General features: G+C 29.2%; 3 protein-coding genes and 1 long non-coding RNA gene across 18 annotated transcripts; 1 reads left to right on the top strand and 3 right to left on the bottom strand.

Annotated features, from left to right (window-relative positions):
• Positions 1–608: 608 nt before the first annotated feature.
• Positions 609–20,700, bottom strand: Rhogef2 (Rho guanine nucleotide exchange factor 2). 14 transcript variants are annotated; one of them, XM_074239366.1, is made up of 26 exons: positions 19,993–20,700; positions 19,465–19,482; positions 19,084–19,392; positions 18,932–19,005; positions 18,065–18,308; positions 17,534–17,583; positions 17,389–17,446; positions 14,864–15,183; positions 14,711–14,782; positions 14,214–14,438; positions 13,474–13,749; positions 12,784–13,077; positions 12,556–12,702; positions 12,241–12,354; positions 12,060–12,158; positions 11,689–11,975; positions 11,321–11,610; positions 11,039–11,218; positions 10,887–10,958; positions 7,061–7,187; positions 6,501–6,582; positions 6,361–6,413; positions 3,735–3,994; positions 1,712–3,588; positions 1,265–1,465; positions 609–1,104 (listed from the first exon to the last, which is right to left on the bottom strand). In XM_074239366.1, exons 4-26 carry the CDS (start codon positions 18,992–18,994, stop codon positions 1,003–1,005), a joined length of 5,493 nt encoding a protein of 1,830 aa, XP_074095467.1. In that variant the 5' UTR covers positions 18,995–19,005; positions 19,084–19,392; positions 19,465–19,482; positions 19,993–20,700; the 3' UTR covers positions 609–1,002. The 14 variants fall into 14 exon arrangements, with proteins under 14 accessions (XP_074095467.1, XP_074095475.1, XP_074095466.1 ...); XM_074239374.1 differs by having other exon boundaries at positions 18,908–19,005; positions 19,993–20,699; XM_074239365.1 differs by lacking the exons at positions 19,084–19,392; positions 19,465–19,482.
• On the top strand, positions 4,293–7,204 carry LOC141525068 (uncharacterized). 2 transcript variants are annotated; one of them, XR_012478798.1, is made up of 3 exons: positions 4,293–5,241; positions 6,812–6,875; positions 7,068–7,204. It is a non-coding gene; the product is annotated as an uncharacterized LOC141525068 (long non-coding RNA). The 2 variants fall into 2 exon arrangements; XR_012478799.1 differs by having other exon boundaries at positions 5,155–5,338.
• Positions 20,701–21,106: 406 nt separating the features above from the next.
• LOC141525066 (tectonic-1-like) lies at positions 21,107–23,655 on the bottom strand. Its single transcript, XM_074239379.1, has 5 exons — positions 23,239–23,655; positions 22,934–23,167; positions 22,697–22,862; positions 22,409–22,608; positions 21,107–22,345 (listed from the first exon to the last, which is right to left on the bottom strand). The coding sequence occupies exons 1-5, from the start codon at positions 23,653–23,655 to the stop codon at positions 21,254–21,256; spliced, it is 2,109 nt and encodes a 702-aa protein (XP_074095480.1). The 3' UTR covers positions 21,107–21,253.
• Positions 23,656–23,833: 178 nt separating this feature from the next.
• On the bottom strand, positions 23,834–24,801 carry LOC141525067 (B9 domain-containing protein 2-like). Its single transcript, XM_074239381.1, has 3 exons — positions 24,563–24,801; positions 24,094–24,354; positions 23,834–24,009 (listed from the first exon to the last, which is right to left on the bottom strand). Exons 1-3 carry the CDS (start codon positions 24,648–24,650, stop codon positions 23,834–23,836), a joined length of 525 nt encoding a protein of 174 aa, XP_074095482.1. The 5' UTR covers positions 24,651–24,801.
• Between the last annotated feature and the right edge of the window lie 2,655 nt (positions 24,802–27,456).

Genomic DNA, 27,456 nt, shown 5'->3' with positions numbered 1-27,456 from the left:
TAATTTTAATACAATAGTAAATAATGTTATTAAATATTTTATACATGTACATTATAATAATATTTATAATAATGGTATCTCATCACTATTTTATAAATTTTATAATATAATAATTGTAAATGAATAAAGACAAAGATTTTATGTAATTAGAATAATAAATTTCTAAAAACATTGCTGCTTCATTACATTTTTATTTTTAATTATAATATTACTATAAATTTATTTATTTAATTACTTAGTTGATTATTATTTGTGTATATAGCTCAAAAGACAATAATAAAAAAGTATTAATTGGACAAAGTATTTTTTTTCATTCGTTAATAAATTTTTATGCTTGATTACTGGTAAAAAAAATTATTAAAGTACAATTTATATGAAATTTTTAAAAATTCTCCTTCAATTACATTCGCTGATTTAGAATCATTTTTTTTTTCTTTATAATTAAATATTAATATTATAGCAAAAATTTTTAATTGATATATTTTTACTGTATTAAAAAATCTTACGTATTTATAAATATTTTCGTTACAAAAAAATTCAATTGTTCAGTCAATGATGTGACTTGATACCGTGTCAAAAAATAGGATATATAAATTCACGACAACAAAAATCTAATAATAATAGAGTGAAAAAAATATTAATAATAATAAATCGATCTATTTACATAAAATCCTTGGAATAAAGGTATCATTAAAAATTAATTTTTTTTATCGTTTTTCAGCAAAGAAAAAAATTTGATATTTAACAATTTCATGTGTTTGGATAACACATCTATAGCAAATAGCTTGCTAATTAATTAATTATTATTTTTAATTATTAGCATTATGGTTTTTTTTTTTTATTTATTTTTTTTTTTATTTCCATTCGCATATTCAGTACGAGCGTTACTATTTAAAACTGAACATCATAATAAACGCCCTACAAATGCACCAAGTGGACAAAATAATAATTAGTAATATTATTTTTAAATTAATTTAGTTTTTAATTAGTAATGTTATATTATCAACCAACACTATCGCCCATCATTTCTGTTGCTGTTGTATTTTTCTTGTTATCATTCGTTTCTAATTCGACGTCTGGATCACCACATGCATCGACGAATTCCTTAAATAAAAAATATCAATATAAATTATTTAAATATGACAATTTAAGCAATTATTTTGTACCTCTAGAAGATAATTTAAATTGATTATTACATATTTTGGGAGAGAGGACTCAGTAATAAGATATTATGTTTAATTTTATTAAGTACTACGTTTCTTACTTCTTTATTAATATCTTCAGTGGCATCTGTGGAAATATGATCCCCGAGATCTGTCGGTGTTTGAATGGTACTTGTAGAAAACTGATACTGCTCTCTATCCTTACGTTGTGCATCAGCATCGATTGCATGAAGCCGCTCTCTGCTTCGTCGTAACTCTTTACGCAATCTATCCCGCTCCTCATCTCGTTCTTTCACGATTTTCTGTTTTTGTTAAAACCAAAAAATAATTTAAAATAAATTTCTATAAATATTTTGGTAATTATTTACAAGTATAAGGTCTACCATTTTAATTTTAATTTTTTTGAACGCAATTTTTTTTTTTTTTTTTTAATAAATTTATAATAACAAACAGATTAAAAAAAAATTTTTTTAATGTCAATTTTCCACTTGTAAATAATTGCCAATATTTTTAATGATCTAAAATCCAAAAAAAAAAATATTTCTCACCAAAAGCTGTGAAAGTTGTGTTGTAAGGGAATGGCAAATAGGTTGTAGAGTTACAACAGGAATCACAGGCTGGTGTGGATGAGGATGTGACCGTGGAACGGGGCATCCAACAGCGTCACAACCAGTACTAGCAGTAGCATTAGTGCCGCGTGTAGCCAAAACAGCTTCTGTCTCCGTAACAGCCAACGCGGAGTTAAGAATACCGACCAACTGGTTGGCTTGACTGATAGCCGCGAGTATCAATTCAGCAGGTTCTTTCTCGACAGCTGAGGGCTCAGACGCGATATCAGCGACATGCTCGAAATCTTCCTTGGGGATGTTGAGAATATCCGCGACCAGTGACTGTTTCTCCTCGAGTGCTTGTTTAATAACTTCGTCTTTCCGTCTGAGCGATTCGATCGGCGTGAGAACTGGCTCAGCGACATGTACTGGCCGTACTTCTGCGTGTACTTCAACAGGATCAATAAGTGAGCACTGTGTGCAAGTAACCAGTCTCATTGATTCTCCAATTCCTGAAGACGGGCCTGACGCTGATGGCTGTTGCTGTTGAGGCGGTGGTTGTTGGTCTTGATTCTGATCTGACTGGGGAGGTTCTTCGGGCTTTGATTTCGAAGACTCTTCAGTCGCCGGAGTCTCGGGAGTCTCTTCAGGCTGCGTGTTTGTTGTCATTGTCTCAGTACTTATTGGATTCTGTTCTTTCTGAACATCGTTATCTTTTGTTGCAGACTCTTGTGTCGCAGCTTTATCAGACTCTTTTTTATCAGGCGCATTCGCGTCCATGTTAAGCGGGACTTCTGGCGGCGGAGATGGCTCTTCGTTCAAGACAGTAGGCGGTGATGGTCTTCTACCCTCTAGGTTGCGTGTTTTGTAGGCTTCAGCGGCTTCTGATATGTGCTTACACCACAACTTACGTTCAGCAGGCGACGACGCGACTAAATCGTAAATTTGTGCTCCCTTTTGCGAGGTGTTGACTAAGAACAGTGAATTTTTGTCGACGGCATTATTTCTGACCAGCACTGTAGACATCTTGAAAATAGGACTCAGCACAGAGTTAGCTGGATTGGTGCTGGTGAATTTCAATATATATTTGTCGTCCTGCCGGTGAAGAAGGAGTATCGTGTCGTCGAGTAACACCACGTGTAAATCAACAGGCTTCGGGCGACTAACGATACGCCACTGCAAGGGACCCTCGAATATTAAATTACGTTTAGTAATATCTAGATTTTTAAACTCTTGGACCGCTGGGTGGTCGAATTTGTCGAAAGCAGATCTGTCAATCATTCGCAGTATCTCGGTCAACCGTTGACAATCTTCAGCTTCACGCACAGCTTGATTTACTAAGCTCAGTATCTCTTTACTGCGCTCGACAGCACGCAATACCGCTACTTTCTCTTTTTCACAGCTATTGGGTGTGTACTTAGCCAAGTTCTCAAATAGCAATGGATATTTTGTCAATCGGAGCATACCTGTCAGAATGTGGTCTTTAAGCTGCAGTCGTCTGCACAGAGGATTCGCCTCAATCTCGTTTAAAAACGAATTAAGCTTCGGGTCTTTACGACGTCTGTCACGCAATGCGTCCAATGCGACCTGTTGTTTAGCACAGTATATCGAGGCAGCACGTTCAAATGCCTCACCATTTTCACCGTCAAACATCTCCAGTATTAACTCACCAACGTCACCCACACATGGATTTTCTTTTTTTTTACGTTTCATTGCTTGGTTAAAACGCGAGTGGATAGTCACCATTTCGTCTAAGTTTGAGAACAATAATTGCACTTGGTCCAATGGAAGAACTTGGGACTCAAGTAATGGCTTGTGGAAGACGTATGAAAGTACTTTTAGAGCACGTACGTGTGACCTTTCCGTGTGGAATAATTCTAAAATATTTAAAAAAATTTTTATTGTAAATTAAATTTTTATAAATTTATTAACTTTGATGATAAAAAAAAAAAAATTGATGTTATGAATAAATTAATTAAAAAAATAATTAAATAAAGAGTAATAAAAATTCAAATAAAATTACCATTAATAACTTCTTGTCTTTTCTTTTCAGAGTTACTGAGATTACTGAGAACCTCTTCGGTAACTCCATGGCTCCAATCCGGTGGATCTGGTTCGACATCAACGTCACTATCCCACGAGTTAGATGTGTGATGACCAGCATTTGCTGGGTGAACTTGTTCTAAACTAGTACTCGGACTATCTAAACTTCGTGTTGATAGGCTACTATTTGATGAACTGCCAGCAGAATTACCGGGGAATGCAACTGTCGCCTCACAGTCACTGAAAAAATAATTTTAATTAATAATTAATCATACTAATTAGTAATTACTAATAATAATTAATAACCAGTAATTAAATACCTCTCAGAGCGAGTTCGGCGCTCAATGTGCCCAAGAGTCGCGCTATCTCTATCAGAATTAACGTTAATACAATTTTGATCGGCGCTTAAACTTTTTTCAAGACCATCTGGCCTTTCATGTGACGAAGCTACGTCTTTACGCGTTATAATATCGGGAATAGTATCATCAGCACGGGAATTAGGTCGAGGACGTCCTCGTCGAGAACTTCGTTGTCTCATTATTATTTTATATAGATAATAATATACCAGTGAACCTCCGTTTTATGTTTTTTAATGCAAATATAAATACACCCTCCTCCTTGACAACCGATAAAAATTCCGTCGCTAATATGATAATAATAAATCCCAGTCTCTCTTCTGTTATTTTCCTCTTAAAGTTTTTTTTTTTTTTTTTTTTTTCCTTTTTTTTTTTCCTTTTTTAATTTATTTATTTTTACTCTCACCTCCCTACAAGAATTACCTCTTGTTAGATTAATCTGTGAAACCTTTAAAGTTATTTCAAAGGTTGTCAACAAATGTGTCACTCAGAGGATTTGTTTTTGTTAAAATAAACTACCTCGCGTAGAGTACATTGACATTTTTTACTATTAAAATATACAATCTATAAATTTGGCAAAAAAAAAAAAAAAAAAAAAAAATCGAATGAACTCGAAAAAAAGTTATTTATAATTTATAAATCACAGTAACCAAAAGCAAAAATATTTTTATTAAATTTAGATTTATGAATTAATATAAAAATATATCCATATATTAAATGAGTCAGTGGACGCATTTATTTAACAGTCTTATCGAAGCCGCTCCTCAATCACTTTAATCAAGCTCTAGATGGTGGTTCTGCCACCCACCAGCCCTCGTTTACTCCACGACAGTTAAAGCCAAGTGAACTGTATAATCTATTTGTGTTATCTATCTGTGTTCATACACACAATCTACGTGCTGTTGATTATCTTCTTGCCTCTCGTCTCGTCCCTATTTTAATTCACGTGTTAGTTGGTTATATACTGAGTAAGGATGAGCAATTACTGGTGCTGGTGGTTAATGTATGGAAATACCGGCGGGAGTACTCTCTAGTACAGTACGTATGGTTTATATAAATCCACCAATGAACAGTATCACAGAATAGTGCGCTTGTGTAGATACTCGGACGGAGGCTGAGCCTATGGCTATCGTTAAGTATTGATTTTATTCAATCGATTGGATAAAAAAATAAAAATAATATAAATAAAACAGCCCTAATACTTAGCTATCAAGATAATTATAACGAGGTAGTCGTCTCTTCTCACTGTTCTAACTATTCTAACACTTTTACTATTGATTTATGTATTTATATATTTTTATTTATCAATGAAAAGTCATCCTCTGATACTCTACACGATTTAATATTATCGATCTTATATTCATATTAATTTATTGTGTTTAGATTTTTTTTAAATTACGTTTACAATGTACTCTAGTGATGTAATTAATATTTTTCCACTGTCGTAACTTATAATGACGGGAGCGGCAGGTCAAAGAAATAATTTTACTATATCGTTTTACTGAGTAAACTTTGCTGATAAGACGTAGAAATTTTTGCGAATTATAATTTTTTTTTTTTTTAAATAAAACTATAAATTTATTTTTTACTTTTTTATGACATATTTTAAGAAGAATTTTATCCAAGAAAAATTATTCAAATTTTATGAATGTATTTTGTAGTGAATATTTATTTTAGTCTTGCAAGGCCACTGGCGATGAAGCTGTTATAATACATATATATATATATATATATATATTCTCAACTAATACCACTAGGATGGTTAAAAATTTTAAAAACAAAATTTTAGGCACGATTAATTATTATTTTAGGAAATATTGTTTTTTGTATGATTGTAGTTTTGATACGGCAATTGATGATTTAAGTTTTCAGTAGCAATTAGTTATTAAATTACAAATAAAAGTTTCTGACTAGAGATAGTTGTGAAACTGATGTTTAGACACACTGTCATACACCAGAAGTGATATTTACGTCCGTAAAAACACGGGTCTAACGTCACACTAAACTTCGACGTAGCTTTTAGGAGGAAGCATTAAGAAAGAAAGACAGAACTCGAGTCCCGGCGACGAGGTAATATGCGAGTCTGCGCACGTGTATATGTTGTGGGTGCTACAATCAGCTTGATATTATATTTTGCCAAATATACTTGTTGTTATAGATCGACACAGTGAAGGTCAAATCTTTTCACAAAATTTAAATACCCGAAATTCGTCAAATAACTTGTAAATTATAGATATTTTATCAACTTACTTTGTTTTCGATAGATTTGGATCGCTGGTCTTTCGCTTTTCACGAAGTTGTCGCTAAAATCAAAGTATTCATTTTATTATCATTTTTAAAATTATCAAAAAAATTAATATTTTCATAGATAAACTGTAATATTATATTACCTTATGATGTATTCGCTCCTTGTAACTTTCAGACCGATTTATGTTTGACGTCTTTGGTTTACTGGAAATATTTTGCTGCACCCTGATGACAAAAATTAAATATTAATAACATTACAAACACGTAGAAATAGGTTAAAATTATTTTTTTTTAATTAATTTTAATAAAAAATTTGTTTAATCAAAAAAAAATTAACAACTTTGTTTATTTAAATAAAATAAATAAATTGATGATAATTTTTATATAAATAAATTCTTATTTACATCAAATAAATATTGTTAATATTAAACATTTTGAACTTGTCTGTATGCAGATGGTCAGTACTATATTACAGTAATTAGACATAAATACATGGACTACTACCCTTATAATTAAAGGTAACTCTCTATACTCTCTGTTTACTTGTAAAAAAAAACCTTTACTTAAAAATGGCAACCAATATACAAAAATATTTTAATGGCAATTTAATAACAAAATTTGTAGTAATTTATTAATGTTATTAATTAATAAATAAAATTTTATTCAATTATGTAGATAATTAAAAAAAAAAAAAACAACTTACATTTCAGAGATATCTTCTCGTGAAGAAGGATCGTCCATACTATCGAGATGATCGCCGTAACCGGAAATACGTCCTCTTTCAACACTACCACGGGTGTTTCCGCTTGCGCCGCCTCCGCGATGCTCTCCTAAAATGACAATTCACCCAACATTTATTATCATAGTAATTATGATAATTTAAATATAATAAAATAAAATATAAATAATATCTTGGCATGAAAACATTTTTTCACCTCGTAATTCTTGTGATTTCTATCATCTTTACATATTTATTCAATCGTGATATATTTTGGCAAGAAGCCAACTATCAGATCATAACTCATGAAAGTTAGTTAAATCTTACAAAATCCCCAGTACCAAGTTTAGATTTACCTCTCTCTCTTTTTTTCTCTTTATCGTTTTCTGCTTTTTAAAATTATTTTTTGTTTTTATTATTTTGGTTCGACAGCTACCAATATTATGTATTAGCGCATTACACGCTCAGAGTTAAACCAACAATAAATGAGAAATTACTCCAGGATAAAAGACCTTACACATTTTCCCCTGTTGAACATAATTGACTAATTGTTTAAGGAAAAGACTTAAAGATCAAGTTTCCGGTAAAAGTTATTTTTTTCCCCTACTAACAAGGACCGATAAGGAAAAAGCGTGACACAGCTTTTTTACCCACCCGTGCATGTTATGATGAAAATAACTGCCTTAATTTTTTACCGTGGACACGCGACGTGTGACACGTGCCCTTGTACCCCCTTTTTTTACCATCCTAATCTCATTGACTTATTATTAATTTTTTTAGGGGCTAAATATTGAATTTAGCTACAAAATACATATTTATAGATTAAATTTTTGTGCTTTATTTATTTATTTATTTATTTATTTATTTATTGGCAATTAAGTATATTAAAGATATTTGAATTTATAGACTAAAATGTACGCCTGGTAAGTAACAGAAAAGACATTAAGTCTTGTTGAGTGCGGTTTATATTAGAACTCAACTACTGCGTTGCATACACGTGCAAGAAGATATTTGTAGCACGCGATAGTAAAATACATACATTAAGTACACATTAAAAATATTATTCTTATGCTATGACTCGTATATTTAAATGACAAAATAATTTTAATAAAATAACAATTACCACTTAATAACTAACGTCCTACTTACAATTTTAATTGTTGCTTAAAATATATTAATATTTTCTCATAAATTATCAGCAATAATGATTTTGCAGACAAACCTTTCCAGTTATTATTAAAATTGTAACTTTCCAGTTGATCATAAAGTGAATTATTGATGTCAAATGTGTCAGTTGTTTCTCCGTAATTGTCATCGATCGAAAGACGCCGTACACTTGCGGGAATACAATCCACGTGAACAATTAATTCATCTGTCGTATTAATCACATCACTACAGCTCCCACGGATACGTTTAACAGCTCCAAAAGTTTCCCAAACTTTAACAGCTATTGTTTTTTTTTTGCTTGAATTACTGAGTAAATTCTTCGGTTTTGTTGTTTTCTTCGTTATTCCTAAATACAATTTTTTTATTCATTTTACTCTTTCACTTATTTTATTTTCATTTATTTATTCACCAGTTAAATTTAAAATAACATTCTTACTGTCGGCGAATTTACAATTAAAATTTTATTATTTAAATATTTTAGTTTAAAAATTAATCAACTGTTTTATTTACTCTCATAAAGTAATAAATTAAAATTAAAATTATAAAAATTAAATAAATAAAAAATTAGCCAACAGTAAGTGCTTTAAATTTGAAACGTTGATGTTTCACGTTACCGTCAGTCTTGAACTTGCGATGAAATCTGTTTTTCTGTCTCACAGTAGACAATTTTAGGTTGCCAAAGGCTGTAGACATCAGGGGTGAAAAATTAGTATCCACATTCTGGTAGTGGGAGTCATGATCTTCTCCCTCCAACAATTTATCCGTAACTTTTACCTCAAGCATTATTTATAGTTTTATTTGTAAGTATTAATCCATATACACTTACACACTAACATACACATTAATAAAAAACACGAAAAAAAAAAAAAAAAATTACACTTTTAAAAAACGATTTTAAAATTTTAATTCTGATAAATTTTTATTTAAATTAAAATATATATAAATGTCGCTTTGACACACAAAGCTTAATGTAAGCTTCTTTACTTTTTTATCTGATAAAAAATTATTCTACATGAGCAAATTTAATTATCAAGCTTTAAAGTAATTCCATTTTAAAAAGTGTTACTCACTGGAAATAAATTTAAAAATATTCTAAGTAATTCTCATGAAAAATAATACGATTAATTATTTTATATAATATCACAGAAATTTTCAACAGTGAATTTTACATTAAATTAAATATAAACATACGTGTAATAAAAGTTTTCTTATTCTTATTCATCACCAAAAAATTGAATTTAACTGATGGCTAATTTTATTAAAACATTGAGAATTAATTCTCAACACTTCCTTTCAACAGTCGGCGGTTTATTTCCGGTCTCCCACTACTAGACAAAACTTTCTCACATTACATCCCGCATATTTCCTTCCTCTGTATTCGTAGAACTTTGGTATCCCATCCGTACGTACGGTCCATCCTAAATGGTATACTATTCGTAGAGTAGCTTGTAAGTGTAGTGAGAAATACCGTATTAGTAGTAGGTATGTTGTACACATGTGAGAACTAAAAAAAATCCAACATACTGCTACTACGGTGTAGTCACATATATGCTCTGCTCATCAATCTTACATTGAGAGTCAGCTCGCTTACTTTTATTTATTTTTTCTCTTGTTTTTGGAGCGATATTCCGCCACTTGGTAGATTGAATTAGTAAATGATTTATGATACTGATACTTTATTCAAAATTTTATCACACCTTCTCCTTCACACAACGTATCCACATATACAAGATATATATTTGAGTTAATTGTTTTATTACACTCGACATCAGTAGCATATGTTTAAATAACCACTGAGATCCAGCATTGTTTTAATGACACTGCGATTGTCGAGGGGACGTGTCGGGTAGAAACGCCTACGAGTCATATGATCATAATACAACGAGAAGAGAACAAGTACTCGTATGTTAATTATTTAATTGAAAAGCTCGTTTGCCTTTTTTTACTGTGCCATATGATCTGTCTTTTCCTTTACAATAATTTGTTTCACATTACAATTTACACAAACAACGCTGTCGGCTTTTGACGTAATTTGGTTTATATTTTTTTTTTTTTTTTTTTTTTTAATTAAATTTAGAGCGACGTTAACACTAACAAAGCACAAATGTATATTAAGGCGGTTGATAATTGAATGCTTTGTCGAACGGGATTATCGTAAAGACAGTTTAAATGTCTTGTTAATTGATATTTGATAATTTTTTTAAATGTATTAGTCAAGTATTGTGTTGTGGCTGAGTGGCCACTGATAGCGCCTAATACTAAGATGTTTCAAGTACATGAGTCAGGGACAACGCAGCGGTCAATTTACCGCGACTAATCATATTACGCATACATAAATATAAATAGCTGTCGTAATGACTTAATGATCTACAGATAAGAAATATATATATATATATATATATATATATATATATATATATATATATATATATATATATATATATAATAATTTAAGTATGTTTTTAAGATTACTGGAAAATAGCCATTTGTAAACTCGAATGTTTATGAACTATAAATTTGAAAATTAGTTTTTTTTTTCTTGGGCATTTCTGATGTTTTATACTGGAGTTTTCTCACTTAAATATTATTACCAAGATTTAAAAACTATTTAAAATTAATAAAAATAGTGGATATTTATACTCACCATTTTCGCAGTCTCCCAATAAATTTTCCTCCTCAAGACGCTTAGAACGTTCAACTGAAAATAATTTATTGTCTACATTTAATTTAATATATTATTTCAATTTATTTAATTATTGATTTTTAAATATTTATAAAATTATTTAAAATATTTACTTAGATGCATTTGATTTGGTGAGTGATGGTGATGATGAGACGATGGTGGTTTTCTTTCTGGTCTTATACGGTCCATAAGCTTGCTGATACGATCATTACCACGCTCCTTACGTGGCAATGGTCCTGGACAACTTTCTTCGACTACACGAACACATTGACGGTGAACACTTAGGGAGCAATCTATTAATAAAATTAATAATCGTATGTTTTTATTTGTAAAAGAAGAAAAAAATCTTATTGTAACTGTCAGTAATGTTTGTTTTTAATTATTGAAAAACTTACCATTGCATTGGTATCCTTGCGGACCGATTCCACCGATAATAAGTTGACAATGATTACAATACGTAACAGTAAAATATTGATGCGCTCCAAAATGATGACCTCTTACTGCCATTTTTCTAGTTTTGCCGGTAAGCAAACGGGCTTTAATGTTTGATTTGTCCTTAGCTACAAAAGTAGGCACACGATCGAGCGATACCGATCGTACTTGAAATATTTTAGTTAATATCGTTGCTAAGCCAGCTGCAGTCGTAAATTGACGGAGATCCAATTGATCTTTTTCAATGTCTTCTCTGTAAATATAAATCCAAAAATTAATTAAAAAATTTTCAGTAATGTCACTGATGCTACTGATAAGCTTTGACACGTACAAATACGGGTCCATCTTCGGCAGGAGGTAAGTCTCTATAATTTTAGTTTCTTTAGATTTATCAGACTCGCTTTCGTCAAGCTGTGCGTCACTTGGCCCAAATAGCATCCCAAGACCTGCTGTCCTTTTTTGTTGGAAGTCTGCTAACTGTTCATTCAATTCTTCCTTCGCTCTTGTTCGAGCCTTCCAAAATATTTTACGCAGTATTTCTTCCTTATCAGATTCTCGTAAAAGAACGTCATCTATTTCGCGTGCTACATTCTCGTCTACGTTATTAAGCCGTAGAGGCTGAACAAAGAAAATACATATATTATTAAACACATTTTTATAAACATTCCTGATATACAAATAATTATTAAGTTTAATACTTACAGCCCCAGGTACTAGAAAGCTAGAATGAATTTCGTATGCCCATTTTCTCATTTCCTTAGCATTACCTTCCTTATACAAGTCTGTTACCAAGTAGAATAACTAAAAAAATTTATTTCAATTATTAAATATATCGTTAAAAAAAAAAAAAAAAAAATACATGTGATATTGATAACTAACGTACCAAACTTGAAGGATCACTATTCGATAGAACGTAATTTATAAAAACAGAAAGATGTGCATGGTGTTCCCATAATCTAGATAAAGATTTAAATGGCCCATGATCTTCAAGTTGACCCTAATAATACAAAAAATTAATTATAGGACATTAATTATCACGACGAATCAAGTAAGCACCTGTCGGCTAATTTTAAGTAATATACCAAAATTAATTTATTAAAATTTAATTTTTGGCAACTACTTGAGCGTCAACCTTTTATTTTCATTATTGTGAGATATAAACAGAACAGTATTAATAATTAATGAAACAAAGTTTTACCACTTCTTGATCACTCATATCATCGTCTTCCATCGACATAATAGGTTGTTGAATTTGGGGTAATCCAGGACTATTTTCATTCAAAGACTGACGGTTTGGGGTTACTGTCAGAAAACTATCTGCACTCTGAAGCAATAACGGACAAAACTATATTTAATTAATACAATCATAAATTAATAAGAAGAAATAAAATAAATAATATTAATAAAAGTAAAAAATGTAACTGACCTCATTGAGAGTTGCCGACAAAACATCAATCCCAGGACTCGGTTGTGGATAAGGCGGCGGTGGTGTTCCCGGGGGTGTGATATGGATAGGATCATCTAAATCAATCCCGCTTAGACGTCCATGTCCGAGATGGTGTCTGGATGGTGATAGATCGTTCATCGATTCCGATGCTATCAGCAGTCTACTGGCCTCAGACGGTGAGATCATAGTCGTACTCAATTGCTCCGGTGAGGATTTAGTACGTTGATGTTTGTTAAGTGAATTCGGTGACCCCAAGTGCGCGTCTTGCGAAAACTATCAATTGATAATTTTAAAAATTATTCACATTAAAAAAAAAAAAAAAAAAAAAAAAAAAAAAGACACAGAAATTAATTATTTACAAAAATTAGCCATCAGTTAGTTGATTATAGATTTTTTGGTAATAAAATTTTATAACAAACTTTATAACAGACGTGTTGTTAGTGCCAAATTTAATCCAGGAATTGATAAATACGTCCTTAAAACTCCTCTAAATTATGCACATGTGCGTATTGATTAATGAATAAAAAAATGTAATTAATGAATTAATGAGGAAGACAATTGGAGGATTCTCACTCAATACAACTAAACATAACTATGACAACAGAATGATAAAAAAAAAAAAAAAATTGGCAGCATTAACACGTGTGATGAGTCGATGACACTACTTACAGAGTTAGGTATACCATGACTGGTGGTTGGGGGCGTTAAATGAATCAGCAGTTGTCTCTCCAGCTCCAACTGTACGTTGTGCGTGTTTGAGGTGGGTGGAGGTGGTCGTGGAGGCAACGGAGGTGGGGACAAACTCTGCATGGACAAGGATTTACGTGAGGGCAGGGGTGGCGGTGTGTCACCAACAACAACAACACCACTACCACCACCGCTGCTGCTACCAGAACTGGAATAATGACCAGAGGGAGACGAGGCGTTTGTTACCAATGAGCAAAGCTGTAAGACAATAACAGCAGGTTAGCTAGTAAACATATATGTTAGCGCAAGCACTATTATCTCCGGTCTCCAACGAATGGGTAAGCTTTTTTTAAATTTAGATAAAATTTTTAATTAAAACCAAGGTCAAATATCCCATACCAGAACTATTTCATAGATTTTTTTTTTTTTTTATTTAATTATAAATCGTGTATTTTATTTAAAGACGATCTAAGATATCTAAAAAATATGCTGGTATTAGATCTTTCACCTTTTTTTATTTAACATGTTAAAATTATGATAACGATCAACTAATCATTACAATAAACATTCTTACTAATCACTAGTTAACATCTATACTATAAATTTAAAACACTTAACTAAAAATAGCGGTTATTTAAACTAAACATTCAATAAAATACTTATCCATTAAATTGTCCTTGTTTTTAGTTATTATTAAATTTATTTTAATGCTAATATAGTACCTGATCATTGGTTGTTATTGCTGCCAGTTGATCCTGGAGAGTGCGAACTCGTCTTTCAGCTCCAGCCAACTCAGTCTGTAATGTTGCGACGCTCGATACGTTCCCGGATCCAATACCCATTTTAGCAAGTTCACTTCGTAATTTATCAACATAACTCTGCTCCTTTTCTAACATCAGCTGAAATGTATGAACACGTTGTGTCTCCAACTGACGTTTTTTCTCGTGCTAAAATATTTTTTTTTCTTTTTTAATGTCTATTTATATTATTTTAATGCCATAATTTAATATTTATCTATCAGTGTGCGTAGGAATAAAAATAAACCAGAAACCCATGTTTAAATGATAAAATGGAAAAAAAAAAAAAAAAAAAAAAAAATAAAAAAAATAATAGTAAAAAAAAAAAAAAAAAAAAAAAAAAAAATATTGATGAATAAATGAATAAATAAGTTAATAAAAAAAGTAAATAAATAAAATAAGTAAAATAATAGTAATCTTACTTTTTTATTAAATGCAGTGGAGATGAAATCAGTAAATGACGGTGCTCTAACCAGTAAAAACGGAAAAGTAAGCTTAGGAATAACAGATAAAGCAGAAAAATCAATAACATGATTAGCAACAGAAGCGAGGGTGTAAATAAGAGCATGTCGTACTTTATTGTGATTAATATTAATATTAGTATGATTACTACTACAGCCCAAATTACTGTGACTTACGTCGACAGGTTGGGGTCCAGTTATACGTGCAGTGCAAGGAGCACCACCGGCTGGTGCTGTTGATGCCCGATGCAAAGAAGTAGCGGATTGTGAAGGTGATACCATTGTTGACGCTGCCGACAAACTCGTCGGCCTTTGTTGTTGATGCTGCGGCTGCTGTTGCTGATTGCCCACAGTTGTTCCCACTTGCTGCTGCAACGCGGCCAATGTTGTACCCAGTGGTTTTTGCTGCACTGTCAAAACTACCTGCGTCGATGCTGCAAATACAAGTTCAAGGTTTTTACTTTTTTATGACTCATAAGATATTTTTGCGCTCTGACGTTTAGAATTGTTTAACATATGTTTTCATAGTTTACAATTAGATACTTTTTATTTTATTTATTGTAATACATTTTTTAAATAATTATTATCTTTTTTAAGTAGTTTGAAGTTACTTTAATGGGTTCTTGGAATGTAATAAACTTTTGATAATTTTTATTGGTCTTGGTTATTATTGTTATAATTATTTGAACGTAATCTACGAAAATAAACTTCAAGGAGATAATAATAAAGTTAGCCGACATTTTTTATTTTTTTATTTTGCTTAATTTATTACATTATACCTAAAAAATTTTTTTTAATTTATTTTTTTTTTTTTTTTATGAAAATAAATTTGATCATTTTTTTTAATTTTACCCATTTTATGTAATTAAATTATCAAATAAAATATAAAATTTAATTATTAAAATTAAAAGGCAGGTCATTAAATGTTATTAAAGGATAAAAAATGAGTAATGACTCGAGATTTATATTATAATTTTATTGATTTTATTATTTAGTTATGATTAAAAATTTTAATTTACTGGCATAAATTTCAAGAGGACCTTCTAAGTGCCATTTATGAGATACGGTATAAGATGTTGGTTCTTTCATATTATTCAACCGATAATTTTAATTATTTAAAGTAATTATATATATTTATTCGTGTAAAAAAAAAAAAATGTTTATTTGCTGGTTAAAAATTCTTAAACACCAATAGACTGCAATAAAAATATAAATAAATGAATAAATAATAATATAAAACACGTCTCTTAAAGTCAACGGAATGGACGAAACTGCGTCAGAGTCTGTGATGCGTCAAAATAAAATGAGGAAATCTCAACAAACCAGGCATCTTGACTTTCAGGTGTTATATTAATATAAATGACGAGATACACGACTAAAAACTGTGCGTGGATTTTAATTTATTAGATATAAAATGAATTTTAAAATATTAATTTTCAACAATACGGCTGCTCAATTTTAAAACACAGTAACTGACAATTTTAGGATTTTTAAGAATTTTTCTTATTAAAAAAAAATCAACTTGACATTAAAACTAATCAATTATTAATTAAATAATTTAACTAGTATCAGCAGTGATGAAATAAAACACCATTATAATTGAAATATGAATATTTAAATATGACACATCAAATTATATGATTAATGGACATTGTTCGCGATAATTTGTTTATTTTTTTTAAACTAAACAACTTGATTATCTCCAACAAATTGTTAAATATTTTTGAGAGCAAAAAAATCATCGTACCATTACTAATAATAAGAGTTCAAGTTGCAAAATAATGTTACTGATTAATTAACCTGGCTATTGAATATTAATTGTAGCTGGCAATGCAGAGAGTCGCTTTAAAGAAACTAATCGTATGAAATGTAAATTTAAAAAATTTAATTACGAGTATTTGTCGCAATAACGTAATACTCGGACGGAAATATGTGTCAGGCGTCACTGACTGGGTATACACAATAAATGTTTATAAACTAAATTTATTATTGCTATTGAAATTGATAATAAAAGTGAAAATTGAAATCAGTAACGCCTTGAAAATTAATTCATAATTTTTTTTTTTTTATGTTATTATTTTAAATTCCAACGAATTAAATATCAAAATATCATTATAAATAATTCTATTTATTTTTTATTTAATTAAGTATTTGTTATTGTTTTTTCATCAACGATACTTTAAATATATTTTAAAGTGTAGTGATGAAATGTAATAAAAATAATAAAAAAAAAAAAAAAAAAAAAAAAAAAAAATAATGAAAATGAAAAAAGGAAAAAAACGATAATTGTATAAAGTAATCAAGAAAATCGCGTAAAGAATGAATTTAATTCGAGTCACCGCTATAAACACACGTGCTTACATCATTAACGCCGCGGGCCATTGTGTTATTGGTGCATACGCAGCTCACACACATGGTCTAGGGCAAGTATACAGACAATTTGCCACAATCAATACAATATTGTAAATAAAATGAAAGCAACGACCTTGGATTTAATAAATATACAATTAAATATAGCTTGTATTAACTGAGCATGACAAAGAATCTTCATTTTTATTAAATCAACTTTTTATTATCTTTTTGATTGATGTTACTTGATTTCCTCGTAAATTTAATATGAGATTTTTTTATTAACTTACATTTTATTAGCTGCACAACTTCTGTATGCGTCGACTGCATAACATTGACGCCATTTACCTAAAAATAATGACATTAACATTGTTATTATAACTATAAACTTTTAGCATAAATATACATTTGTATAATTTTATAAAATTATTTTACTTTTATGATTTTATCGCCCTGTTTTAGTCCAGCTCTTTCGGCGGCACCACCTAGAAATTTTAATATCACATTATCATAATTGGTTTATAATTTTCTTCAATAATTATTATCTTTCAAATCTAAATGATTGTTCAATTTATGTTAAGGTTTAAAACTGTCTGAATGAACTCATTTTACCATATATTTTTTAATTATCTAATGATGTAATTAAAAAATTCAATATAAATTTTTAATTATAGAAATTTGATAATTAAAAAATGTCCACATTAATTTCTGTATATTTCATAAATATTATATAAATAAAAATATATAAAAAATCATGTGGGTGCTCAAATGAAAGGTCTGGATGAGTGTAACATCAAGATGAGCTTATATGAAGTATTAAAATAATAACAAATATTCCATTATTGCCATAGAATTAACCTGGCAATAAAAACATTCTGTTTACTAAAAATAAATAGTATTTTTATCATTTTATAATAAATAAAACTAAAAAACGTAAGCTATTACTAAAAATAAAAAGAAAGTTACCTTCTTTGACGGATTGTACATAAACAGGATTATCACCAGACACCTTCATCCCGTAGCCCGCGTCGTCCTTGTATACGACGAGTGTAGCAACGGGTGGTGGTTCCTGTCCACCTCCGCCTCCACCGGCCCCAACAACACGCCGTACCGCAGTCGTTCCATTCATCCCTTCGTTGTCCGCCACACCTTGACTCCAGGTTTCACCTTCTCCTCTCCAGCCCAATCCAATCTTCCCCGGCCAATCTTCCTACAAATCACCAGCATTAATTACACATATACACACACACACACACACACACACACACACACACACACACACACACACACACACACACACACACACACACACACACACACACACACCAGCATGTAGCATGCAAATAAAACGCTGAACGCCGCAATTACAATACCTACAACGTTTAACTGATAAAAGATAACATTCAAATCGTTGTTATCAGTTAAAACATTATGATACAATCAATTAGTTTATGGCTAATCTTTTAATCTCTACAACCGCTTGGGCTACATCAATTGAATTATCAAATGTATGATAATAATAATAATAATAATAAAAATAGGTAAACTGCCAGTAAAACCAGCAATGTACACCAGCATTGTATGCGTATTTAAAATTAATCCAAAATTTTTCGAAAACAACGGTATTAAAGGATTGTTTGAATGATTTATCTAATCTGTAGACACGCCTTTAGTAGTAGGTACTGTAGTTATTATTTATTTTACATTAAATGAGTGAGTTAGTGAGTTTAAGTTAATAAGTGCATTTATAGTGAATACAGTGAGTCGAGTGTATAAAGAATACACGTCTAAAGGCGTCAATGAACATACTCATGATGCTAATAATGCTCATACTGGTGCTCTTTGCTCTACTATCGGCAGGTGGCTCATCCGGAAGTTTTTAATAACCTTGATCATCTGCAAACATCCTAAACCCATTTCAATAACATTATTATTATTATTATAATTATCAGATGGACAATAAACAATACCCAATACTGTTTTACCTTTACTATTAAGTTGCAATTGGTTTTTTCACATTTTTGATTTTTTACCTATGCTTAGTGTATTATTATTTATTATTTAAATACATTGTAAAAATTCAACAGAAAGTCTTAGTCTGCTATTTTTAATACTAAAACTCGGTTTTTTATATTCGTGATATCAAGACGTAGCATAAGTGTCATGGTGAAAATATTGTTTTGTCAATTGACACAGTAGTCAGACATTTATTTATTCACTCGATCATTTAGCTTCTTAGTAACTTATTTAATAAATTTTATTGACACATTTTCCGACTTTTCGTAGATAATTCGCTGTCAATACAAATATTACGGTCAAAAATAATAAATACACAATGATGATGTCTGCAGAGGAATGTTCCTTACCTTGATGACAGATCGTTACTTTAAATAATTCCGTTATCATGATAATTGATATTTATTATTATTATTATTATTATTATTATTATTATTATTATTATTACTATCATACATAAATTGAAACTTATTTTCTCAAGACAATTGCACAATTTATCAACGTATATAATTGTTTTTTTTTTTTTTTTTATAATATAAAATAATTTTTAAAAAATGCAAGCGAAGATATTCTTAAATTTTAATATACATTTTTAATTATTTTCAAGGGTGATAAAATTTTTTATGACTTTAAAGTTAGTAATCTTGACCAATTTTTAATTTAAAAAAAAAAAATTGTATTTTTAATTTTTTAAAATTTCGACATATCAATTATTTTTTTAAAAATAATTTTTGGAGCAAATTTAATTATTAAAAAAAATTGAAGTGACTGCTAACTTTAATATCATGCTAAATTAATTTTCATAATTTTTTTTTTTTTTAATGTCAAACTGTCGGATGACTACGATTTTCAGTAACATAAATAACATGAATTCTTACCTCTCATTTAAATGACTGGTAATGTACTCCAGGTAAATAAAATAAGTAGATGTAAATTTGAATGTTAATAAATAAAATGATATTGAACACTAGTAGCTTGTAACTCTAAAATAAGTTATTGTTTATTGTACACTAGATTTATCGACGTTATTAAAAATAGGAAGACTATTGTCATAATATGTGAACACAGATTAACATTACTACTGACACAAATAATAATTGTTTCGTTGATTATACTTTCACGGCACATTGCGATGACGCGCTATCATAATAATTCATGTTATCAAAAGAATAATAAATATATAAATATTTAAAATGGGCCAAAAAGAAGAAAAGACTAAGATTAACAATAATAATAATAATAATAATAATAATAATAATAATAATAATAATAAAAAGTATAATAAAGTATAAAACTGGTCCCCTTAATTGTTTTAATAAATGGTGTAATGTTGTATTAATTGACACTTGGATAATTAATAACTCGGTTTAATTATACCGAGATATATTTTACCGAGGCACTTATTTATTTACTTTAAACATTTAAATTTATAAAAGTTACTTCGTTTAATGTTTTTGTCTACCTTTTATTATTTAAGTAACCTTTGTTTTGATATTATTATTTTTTATAAAATCCACGTAAAAATAATGAACAAAAATATAAAAAAGTCTACCAACAAGTTACAGCCATCTTGTTTAAAACTGAGTAACGCTAAGATAATGTATAAGAAAGTATTACAATCCCGCAATGCATCATGGGAAATGTGTCAAGATGTCGCGCCGCTACAAGTGTGCCTGGCGCACTAACTCGTTTGTAAAGCATTTTCACGTTAACTCTTGTAATAGAAATTATTTGTATCACCAAATATAATCAATAAGTTGTAATTTAAAATGATAAAATTTTATTATTTTTTAATTCGTTCATTCAGTATTAATTAAGCGCGATTTATTATTTATCATCAAAATATTCTACTAGTTAATTAGTTCAACGCTTTAAATTTTTGCTTACTTTTCAATTTAATAAACTGGGTTCGATTCTTGGAGAAATTTTTTTTTTTTTTTTTTTTTTCATTATTTTTATTTTATTATTATAATTATTATTTAATTTTCATATCGTCAATATACAATAAAAATAATTTATAAATTATAATTAAAATTTTATAACTCAAATGTAAATGAAATGAATTGATCGTTTGAAATAAATGTTTAATTAAATTAAATGCATCGAAATATTTAAGTATAAAATTTTTAAATTTGTAGCTTAAATAATAAATTTATAGATAATTACATTAATTAAATTAATACTAATAATTATAATGTTACACTGACAAGAATTAGAGCCACTTATAAAAGGATAAAAAAAGTCATAAGGCAAACTGATATCTAAATTAGGGCCTCCGGTGAAAAAATAATTATCTGGCATTGATACGTCGTGAAATTTAACAAAACTGTTTATCTCATGATCAATTTTATCCGTGCAATCAACTATAGAACATTTTGATAAACTGACATTACGTTCATTGAGAGTTATTGCCACTCCAACTATTTTATGATACGTAGTATCGTCATCGGGTTTCGGTAATAATGAATATAGGATATCAATATGTATGGACGTCGTTAAATTCCAACAGGATATTTTGTCATTAATCTTTTGGCCAGTGGCTCGCGCTGGTAGCTTGTTCAATAACATTTGATTCCAGTTTGTAACGTTATTGTTCGTGATATTACTTGTTTTTGATATAAATAATTTATAACCTTCAGTAGACGTTATATTTATTAATGTCTGTTGATAGTATGTCGCTATTATTTTTTTATTTATTTCGTTGCAAGTATCAACAGTTAAATTATTTGTTTCTAATGAAATGAGGCACTTTGATTTTAAATCTTCATTAAATTTAACAGTATATCTATTTTCTTCAGAGCAATAATTGTTTTTGTTCCCTCCCAAAGGCACTGTTAATTTGTAATCCGTTTTGTTAACGAAAATAAATTCCGTGATAATATTTTTCGACGTTGATTTCATTAGAGTACCAATTATTATCGGCTTACCGGTAATATAACCGGGATTCCCACTTATATAAATTACTTGGTCGTTTGAATGTTCGGTCCACTCATATTTCACCTCAAAATGTTGGTGATAGCTCGTTGAAAAATTACCGAGAAGAATTTTTAGCTGAATTTTTTGTACACCCATTGTACCGTTGTGTGTTATCGTATAAAGAATTCGCTCAACGATATTATAGCAGGTACCATTTTTGCAAGAAGATTTTGGTTGCAATGTTGTATTACACATAGACCACGCTTTCAGACAATACATTGTTTCAATTGGTATACAAATATTTTTTGGGCAACTCTGAAAATAAAATAAAATAAGTGTTGACTATTTTTTTATACAAATAAAAATTATATTGACTACCTGATTTGTTGATATATTATAAAGAGATGAATTTAAAAATATTGGCGAAGATATAATTGTAAAATTATTATAAGCTTCAATAAAAAGATCATTATTATTCATATTTAATTTTGTTTGGAGACAGTGGAAATTCGATTCTCTTAAATACGTCAAACTTCTTCGAAACAAACAGTGATTGGTAAATCCACTGATAGGTAATTCTGCAAGTAGAACAAACGTCATTAAAAATGAATAGTTTAATTCAATACGGTTTCATTTGAAATTGTCTGATACAAGAAAAGATAATACCTAAAGGATGGAAAGATCTGGATTTAACTGTCCATAAAATGTCACCATCTTGATATGGATTTTTCATATTTAATTGTGAAGGCACATACGGCTTTTGAGACCACGTAAATTCAGACTGGAGTTTAATTTTTAATATTTCGTCAAACTCTGCTCTATTTGTAACTTTCTAAAATTTTATTTTAATCATTTAATACAACTCAAATGTTATTTTCATGAATTATTAATAGAAAAACTTACAATTGAGCTGCTCTTACTATAAATCGGTGGTAAATTATCGTATGATATACAAAATAAATTATTAGCGATACGTTCTAAGATAAAGTCAGTATTATTTTTACGTATAAATTCTTTGGTGTAACAGTAACGACTGTCATATTTATTTCTTTTATGATCAGAACAGTGAGAAAATACACTCAAATGAAAATCTGTGCAATCATTATCACAACAACAATTAATATCACACCTTAACATCTGAAAAATATAAATTGATGAAATATAATTAAAACAGATCATTATTTATGTGAAAAAAAAATTTTTTTTACCTGAAAATCACACGTGCAAGGATCAGTAATTCGTTTAACAATTGGTACTGATTGTCTATTGATATTTGCAGTTATTGAATAATTAGATAATTTATTTACAGAATGAGAACTCGTCGTAGTTGGATAAAATGACGTAAATATGTTAGAAACATTGACTTTTTTAGTAATATGAACGTCAGTGGGATTCAAATCCTTTTCAGTATTTATCATTTCAGTGAAATAATTAATGTTTTCGCTAGTGCTGGATTCATTTATTAATTCATAATTTTCCGACGAACTCTTACACTCGGTTTCATTCATACAAGTTGTCAAGGTACTGTAACTATCTGTCGTCAAGCAATGGACATAAATTATTAAATTTAACAGAATTGAGACTAAAATATACTCGGATTGCAAGCTTGACGTTGACATCATCATTGAATAATTTATTAGTAATTATTGCTACTAAATAATGAAGAATTGAGGTGGTAATAATCACGATTAATTCTTAATGTACTGTAATTTTATATCGAGCATTAAATAATAAATTTCTCACGAATAACTAATGTAATAAATTTACACGTAGGTATTTTCACTGTGACTTGTGATATTTTTATCAATGACAACCGAATTTATTAAAATTCCGGGTTATTATTTGAAAGTTTATCTCAACATCACCCTCTGTTTCAGTTAATAACTCAAACCGGTCAGTACTGTTTGCTAGAAGACTAGGAGTTTTTAATTGTAATGTCATACCCAAAAACTTATCTCTCAATCTGTCTTGCCAGTTACCTAAAATTATTTAACTGTCAATTATTGTTATTATTCTTGGATTAATTTAAAAAAGAAAAAAAAAAAAAAAAAAAAAAAAGCTACCGATTGGTTTCCAAGTGTGACACTTAATTTGATGAAATCCTGGAATCATCGGCACCGAGCATGTACCGTAGGCAGTGAATAATATTCTACCGTAATTATCACGTGAAAAAATTTGCAGTAATAATTTTGGTGAGCCTTGCAGCGTGTGCGTTGTATAGTGCAAGTCGATCGGATGATCCCAGGCTAATTTTTTGCGATAAAAATCACGACACTCTTGAGTTTGTCCTTCACTATTTCCATTTAATAATTTCCAGCCACTTCCTGTTAAAAAAAAAATTAAATTAAAAAGTTTTACATGTAAAAATTAATAAAAATTACAAATGAAAAATTTTAGAAGCATTTTTTTATTGTAATTAATTTATTAAAAAAATTTTTTTAATTAACAGCTGACGGCTAACTTCAGTGTTATGCAAAATTTTATTTATTTAGAGTTCACAAGTTGCTAGTATCAATAATAATAATTACTTACCGGTATGAAAACTCCATTTACAAAATAAAATAGACTTTTTAAAATTTTCCGCTGATTCTATTCGTCCGAATATATGAAGCTCCGCCATAGTAATGTGACATTTTATTATATTTATAATAACTATTGATTTAAATAACTATTTATGATGACTAAAGATTTATTGATTGAATAAAAAAAATTTTTAAGACGCCCTGTGGCCGTTTGTTTGGTAACAACCAGACTAGCAACCGAAATGACAGGTGATGGATGACAGTTCAATGCCCAGTGGTTTGTTGTGTTTATAATTTGGTCAGTATGGTTGAGAACTTACAGATGGCGCCAGCTGAACAAAAAGCCGCTCATTTTCCGGTGAATAGGTACGGAAGGGAACTATTTTTTTTTTTTTTAGATAAACTGCATAGATTTTTTCATTTTTATTTTTACTACAGTAATAAGACATTAAAGTTAGCTGTCACTTGATAATTTTTTAATTTTTTTAACAAATAAATTTCTTCTGAAAAATTATTTTTAAAAAATTGCATTTGGAGTTTTTTTAAATTTCTAAATGTCAATTTTTTTTATAAATTTTTTTTTGCCATAATTTATTTGTTACAAAAATTCTTAAAATTATCTACTATCTGCTAAGTTAATTTTAATTACAGTAATTTCATTTATTAAAAATTTTTCTACTCAAATTAAAAAAATAAAATTCTTCAAAATTGTTTCCTTGATTCAAATAAATTTTTTTTCCTGTGTGCGCATTTTTATTTTGATTGAATTATTCACTCATTCAAAGACTCCAAAAATATACAAGTATCTCGTGTATTTTTCAAGCTCATAAAAATTTGATACATTCTAATTTATAGCTAAATAAAATTAGTCATGTAACTTTAGAACCTTTCACATTTCCAAATATATCGAAATCTTTTAAAAGTTAATTTCAAAAAGATATTAATTCATGAATTCAGTTTTCAAATAATAATATCTTATCGATATTGGTTCAATAGCTGTGACACTATTTTTATAGAATAACCAAAAATAACTAAACCATATTAAATAAGTTTAAATCGTTTAGAATCAATATCCGACGTATATTTTTGAATAATTACTTCAGAAAATTTAAAACAATAAAAAAATGTCTCCATTTCCCTAAAATTTACAATTCATTTAGTAAATTAATCCAATAAAAACAAATTAACATTTTAGAATGTCAAATTTTATTTTTGACCTTTTAGGTAGAAGTTATTTCAAGATAGAAAGAGAAAAGAAATAAAACCAGTGGGGTATATTTGTGAGTATGAGTAGAAAAAAAAAAAAAAAAAAAAAAAAAAAAAAAAGATTTAAGTTATAAAAATAAAAAAGTAATGAACGATGAAATACATAATTAGTTGTGGAAATACACGGTCATTCGGAGACAGTTGAGATAGGTTTACCGTAAACAACGGAGTTATAAACTGTCCCGTCGCAATATATCTCCATAATCCTGCACCTGCAGTTATTGCTTACCATATTAACTGTTTTAAAACGATAATATGAACATTCCGAAAGTAAAATAGTCGACTGTTAGTTACTATTCCACTATATTTACACAAATAGAAACCGCAATACTTTTAATTATTACCGGAATTCGTGTTAAACAATAGAGTTATAGTGGTGCTTAATTATTTTTTTGATTATTGCGTCGAGTACTAAAAAGGTAAAAGACAATGTATAACAAAAACTACAATAACATCATTGTTTTTACGTTGTAGGAATAAGAACATTCTTTTAATTTTAATTATATTGTCTGACATCAAGTGCTGTTTTGTGAAAACGTTTGGGACAATTTGGAAAATAATATCGTCGGATTAATTATTTTATTTTGCGTTCCTGAAGCAAAAAGGGCGTAAAATTAATTTTTTTTTTTGCTTTAAGTAGCTCAAGAAAATTAGAAGAGTAGAAATTTACTAAGAAAATGAAAAAAATTTGATTAGTTTCATTTTTAAAGTGAAAAGTTTGAAAAAAAATTTTTTTGATGTACGCCTTTTTTTGTTTTAGGAACGCAACTTATTTTTTTATTAAACATAATTTATCGCTTATTATAGCACTATATGTTTGAGCGATTTAATGACGCAAGTACCGAGAATATTCGAGGCGAGGAATAAATTTTAATGATAATAATAAGAAACATTTTCCGTTAAAGACTTTTATAGATTAATGGACTCGTTGAAAGGATGTTTTAGATTGAGTAACACACTATTAAAACTGATAACGATAATGAAGATGAACAATGTCTGAATTAATACATTGGAAATATTATTATTATAATTGAAACTATCTGTTTTTAAGTAAAAAAAAAAAAAAAATGGTATTTATAATTCGATGAATAATTCAAAAGCAATCATTATGAAACTATTAATAATTTACAAGAAGTGAACACTTGAGAAAAAAGAGCATTTGAAATACCAGTAACAAAGAAATATAAAGTTATGTTATCGACAGAAGACACGCTCTCACTATTGTATTTTTTCTAAGGTTCACAATAATATATTTTACCTTTATTAACTTTTCAGGCTGGATACTGAGTATTACGGGGGAAAAGTATTGTAGAACTTGTAGTTGGTAAGCCATGAGACCCATAGAGTTAAAAAAAGTAAAGGGCTCGGGAGAAAAGAAGAAAGTGAGTGAATAACGTTAAAAAAAAAGATCAGTCAGACCGAATAAGAATTCAACAAAATACAAGAGGTTCGTGTGTGGGACTTTAAGTTCAAGAGGACTCTAAGTGAATGTAAATGTGTACTTTGACGTGGGTGTAAGAAAATACAGAACACATGTATGTGTGAGTATGTATACACATATGTAGAGGAAAAAATGAACTTCTGAGAGATATAGAACGAAGAAAACCGTAACGGCAAATGCGAAAAAGCCTGTTAGCT

The sequence above is a fragment of the Cotesia typhae genome, unplaced genomic scaffold (genome assembly GCF_013202065.1).
Source record: "Cotesia typhae breed Kobodo isofemale line unplaced genomic scaffold, CoteBio_Ctyphae contig_23, whole genome shotgun sequence".
Taxonomy (NCBI): domain Eukaryota; kingdom Metazoa; phylum Arthropoda; class Insecta; order Hymenoptera; family Braconidae; genus Cotesia; species Cotesia typhae.
The sequence above is the reverse complement of the archived record's forward strand: the minus strand, read 5'-3'. Positions and strand labels throughout refer to the sequence as shown.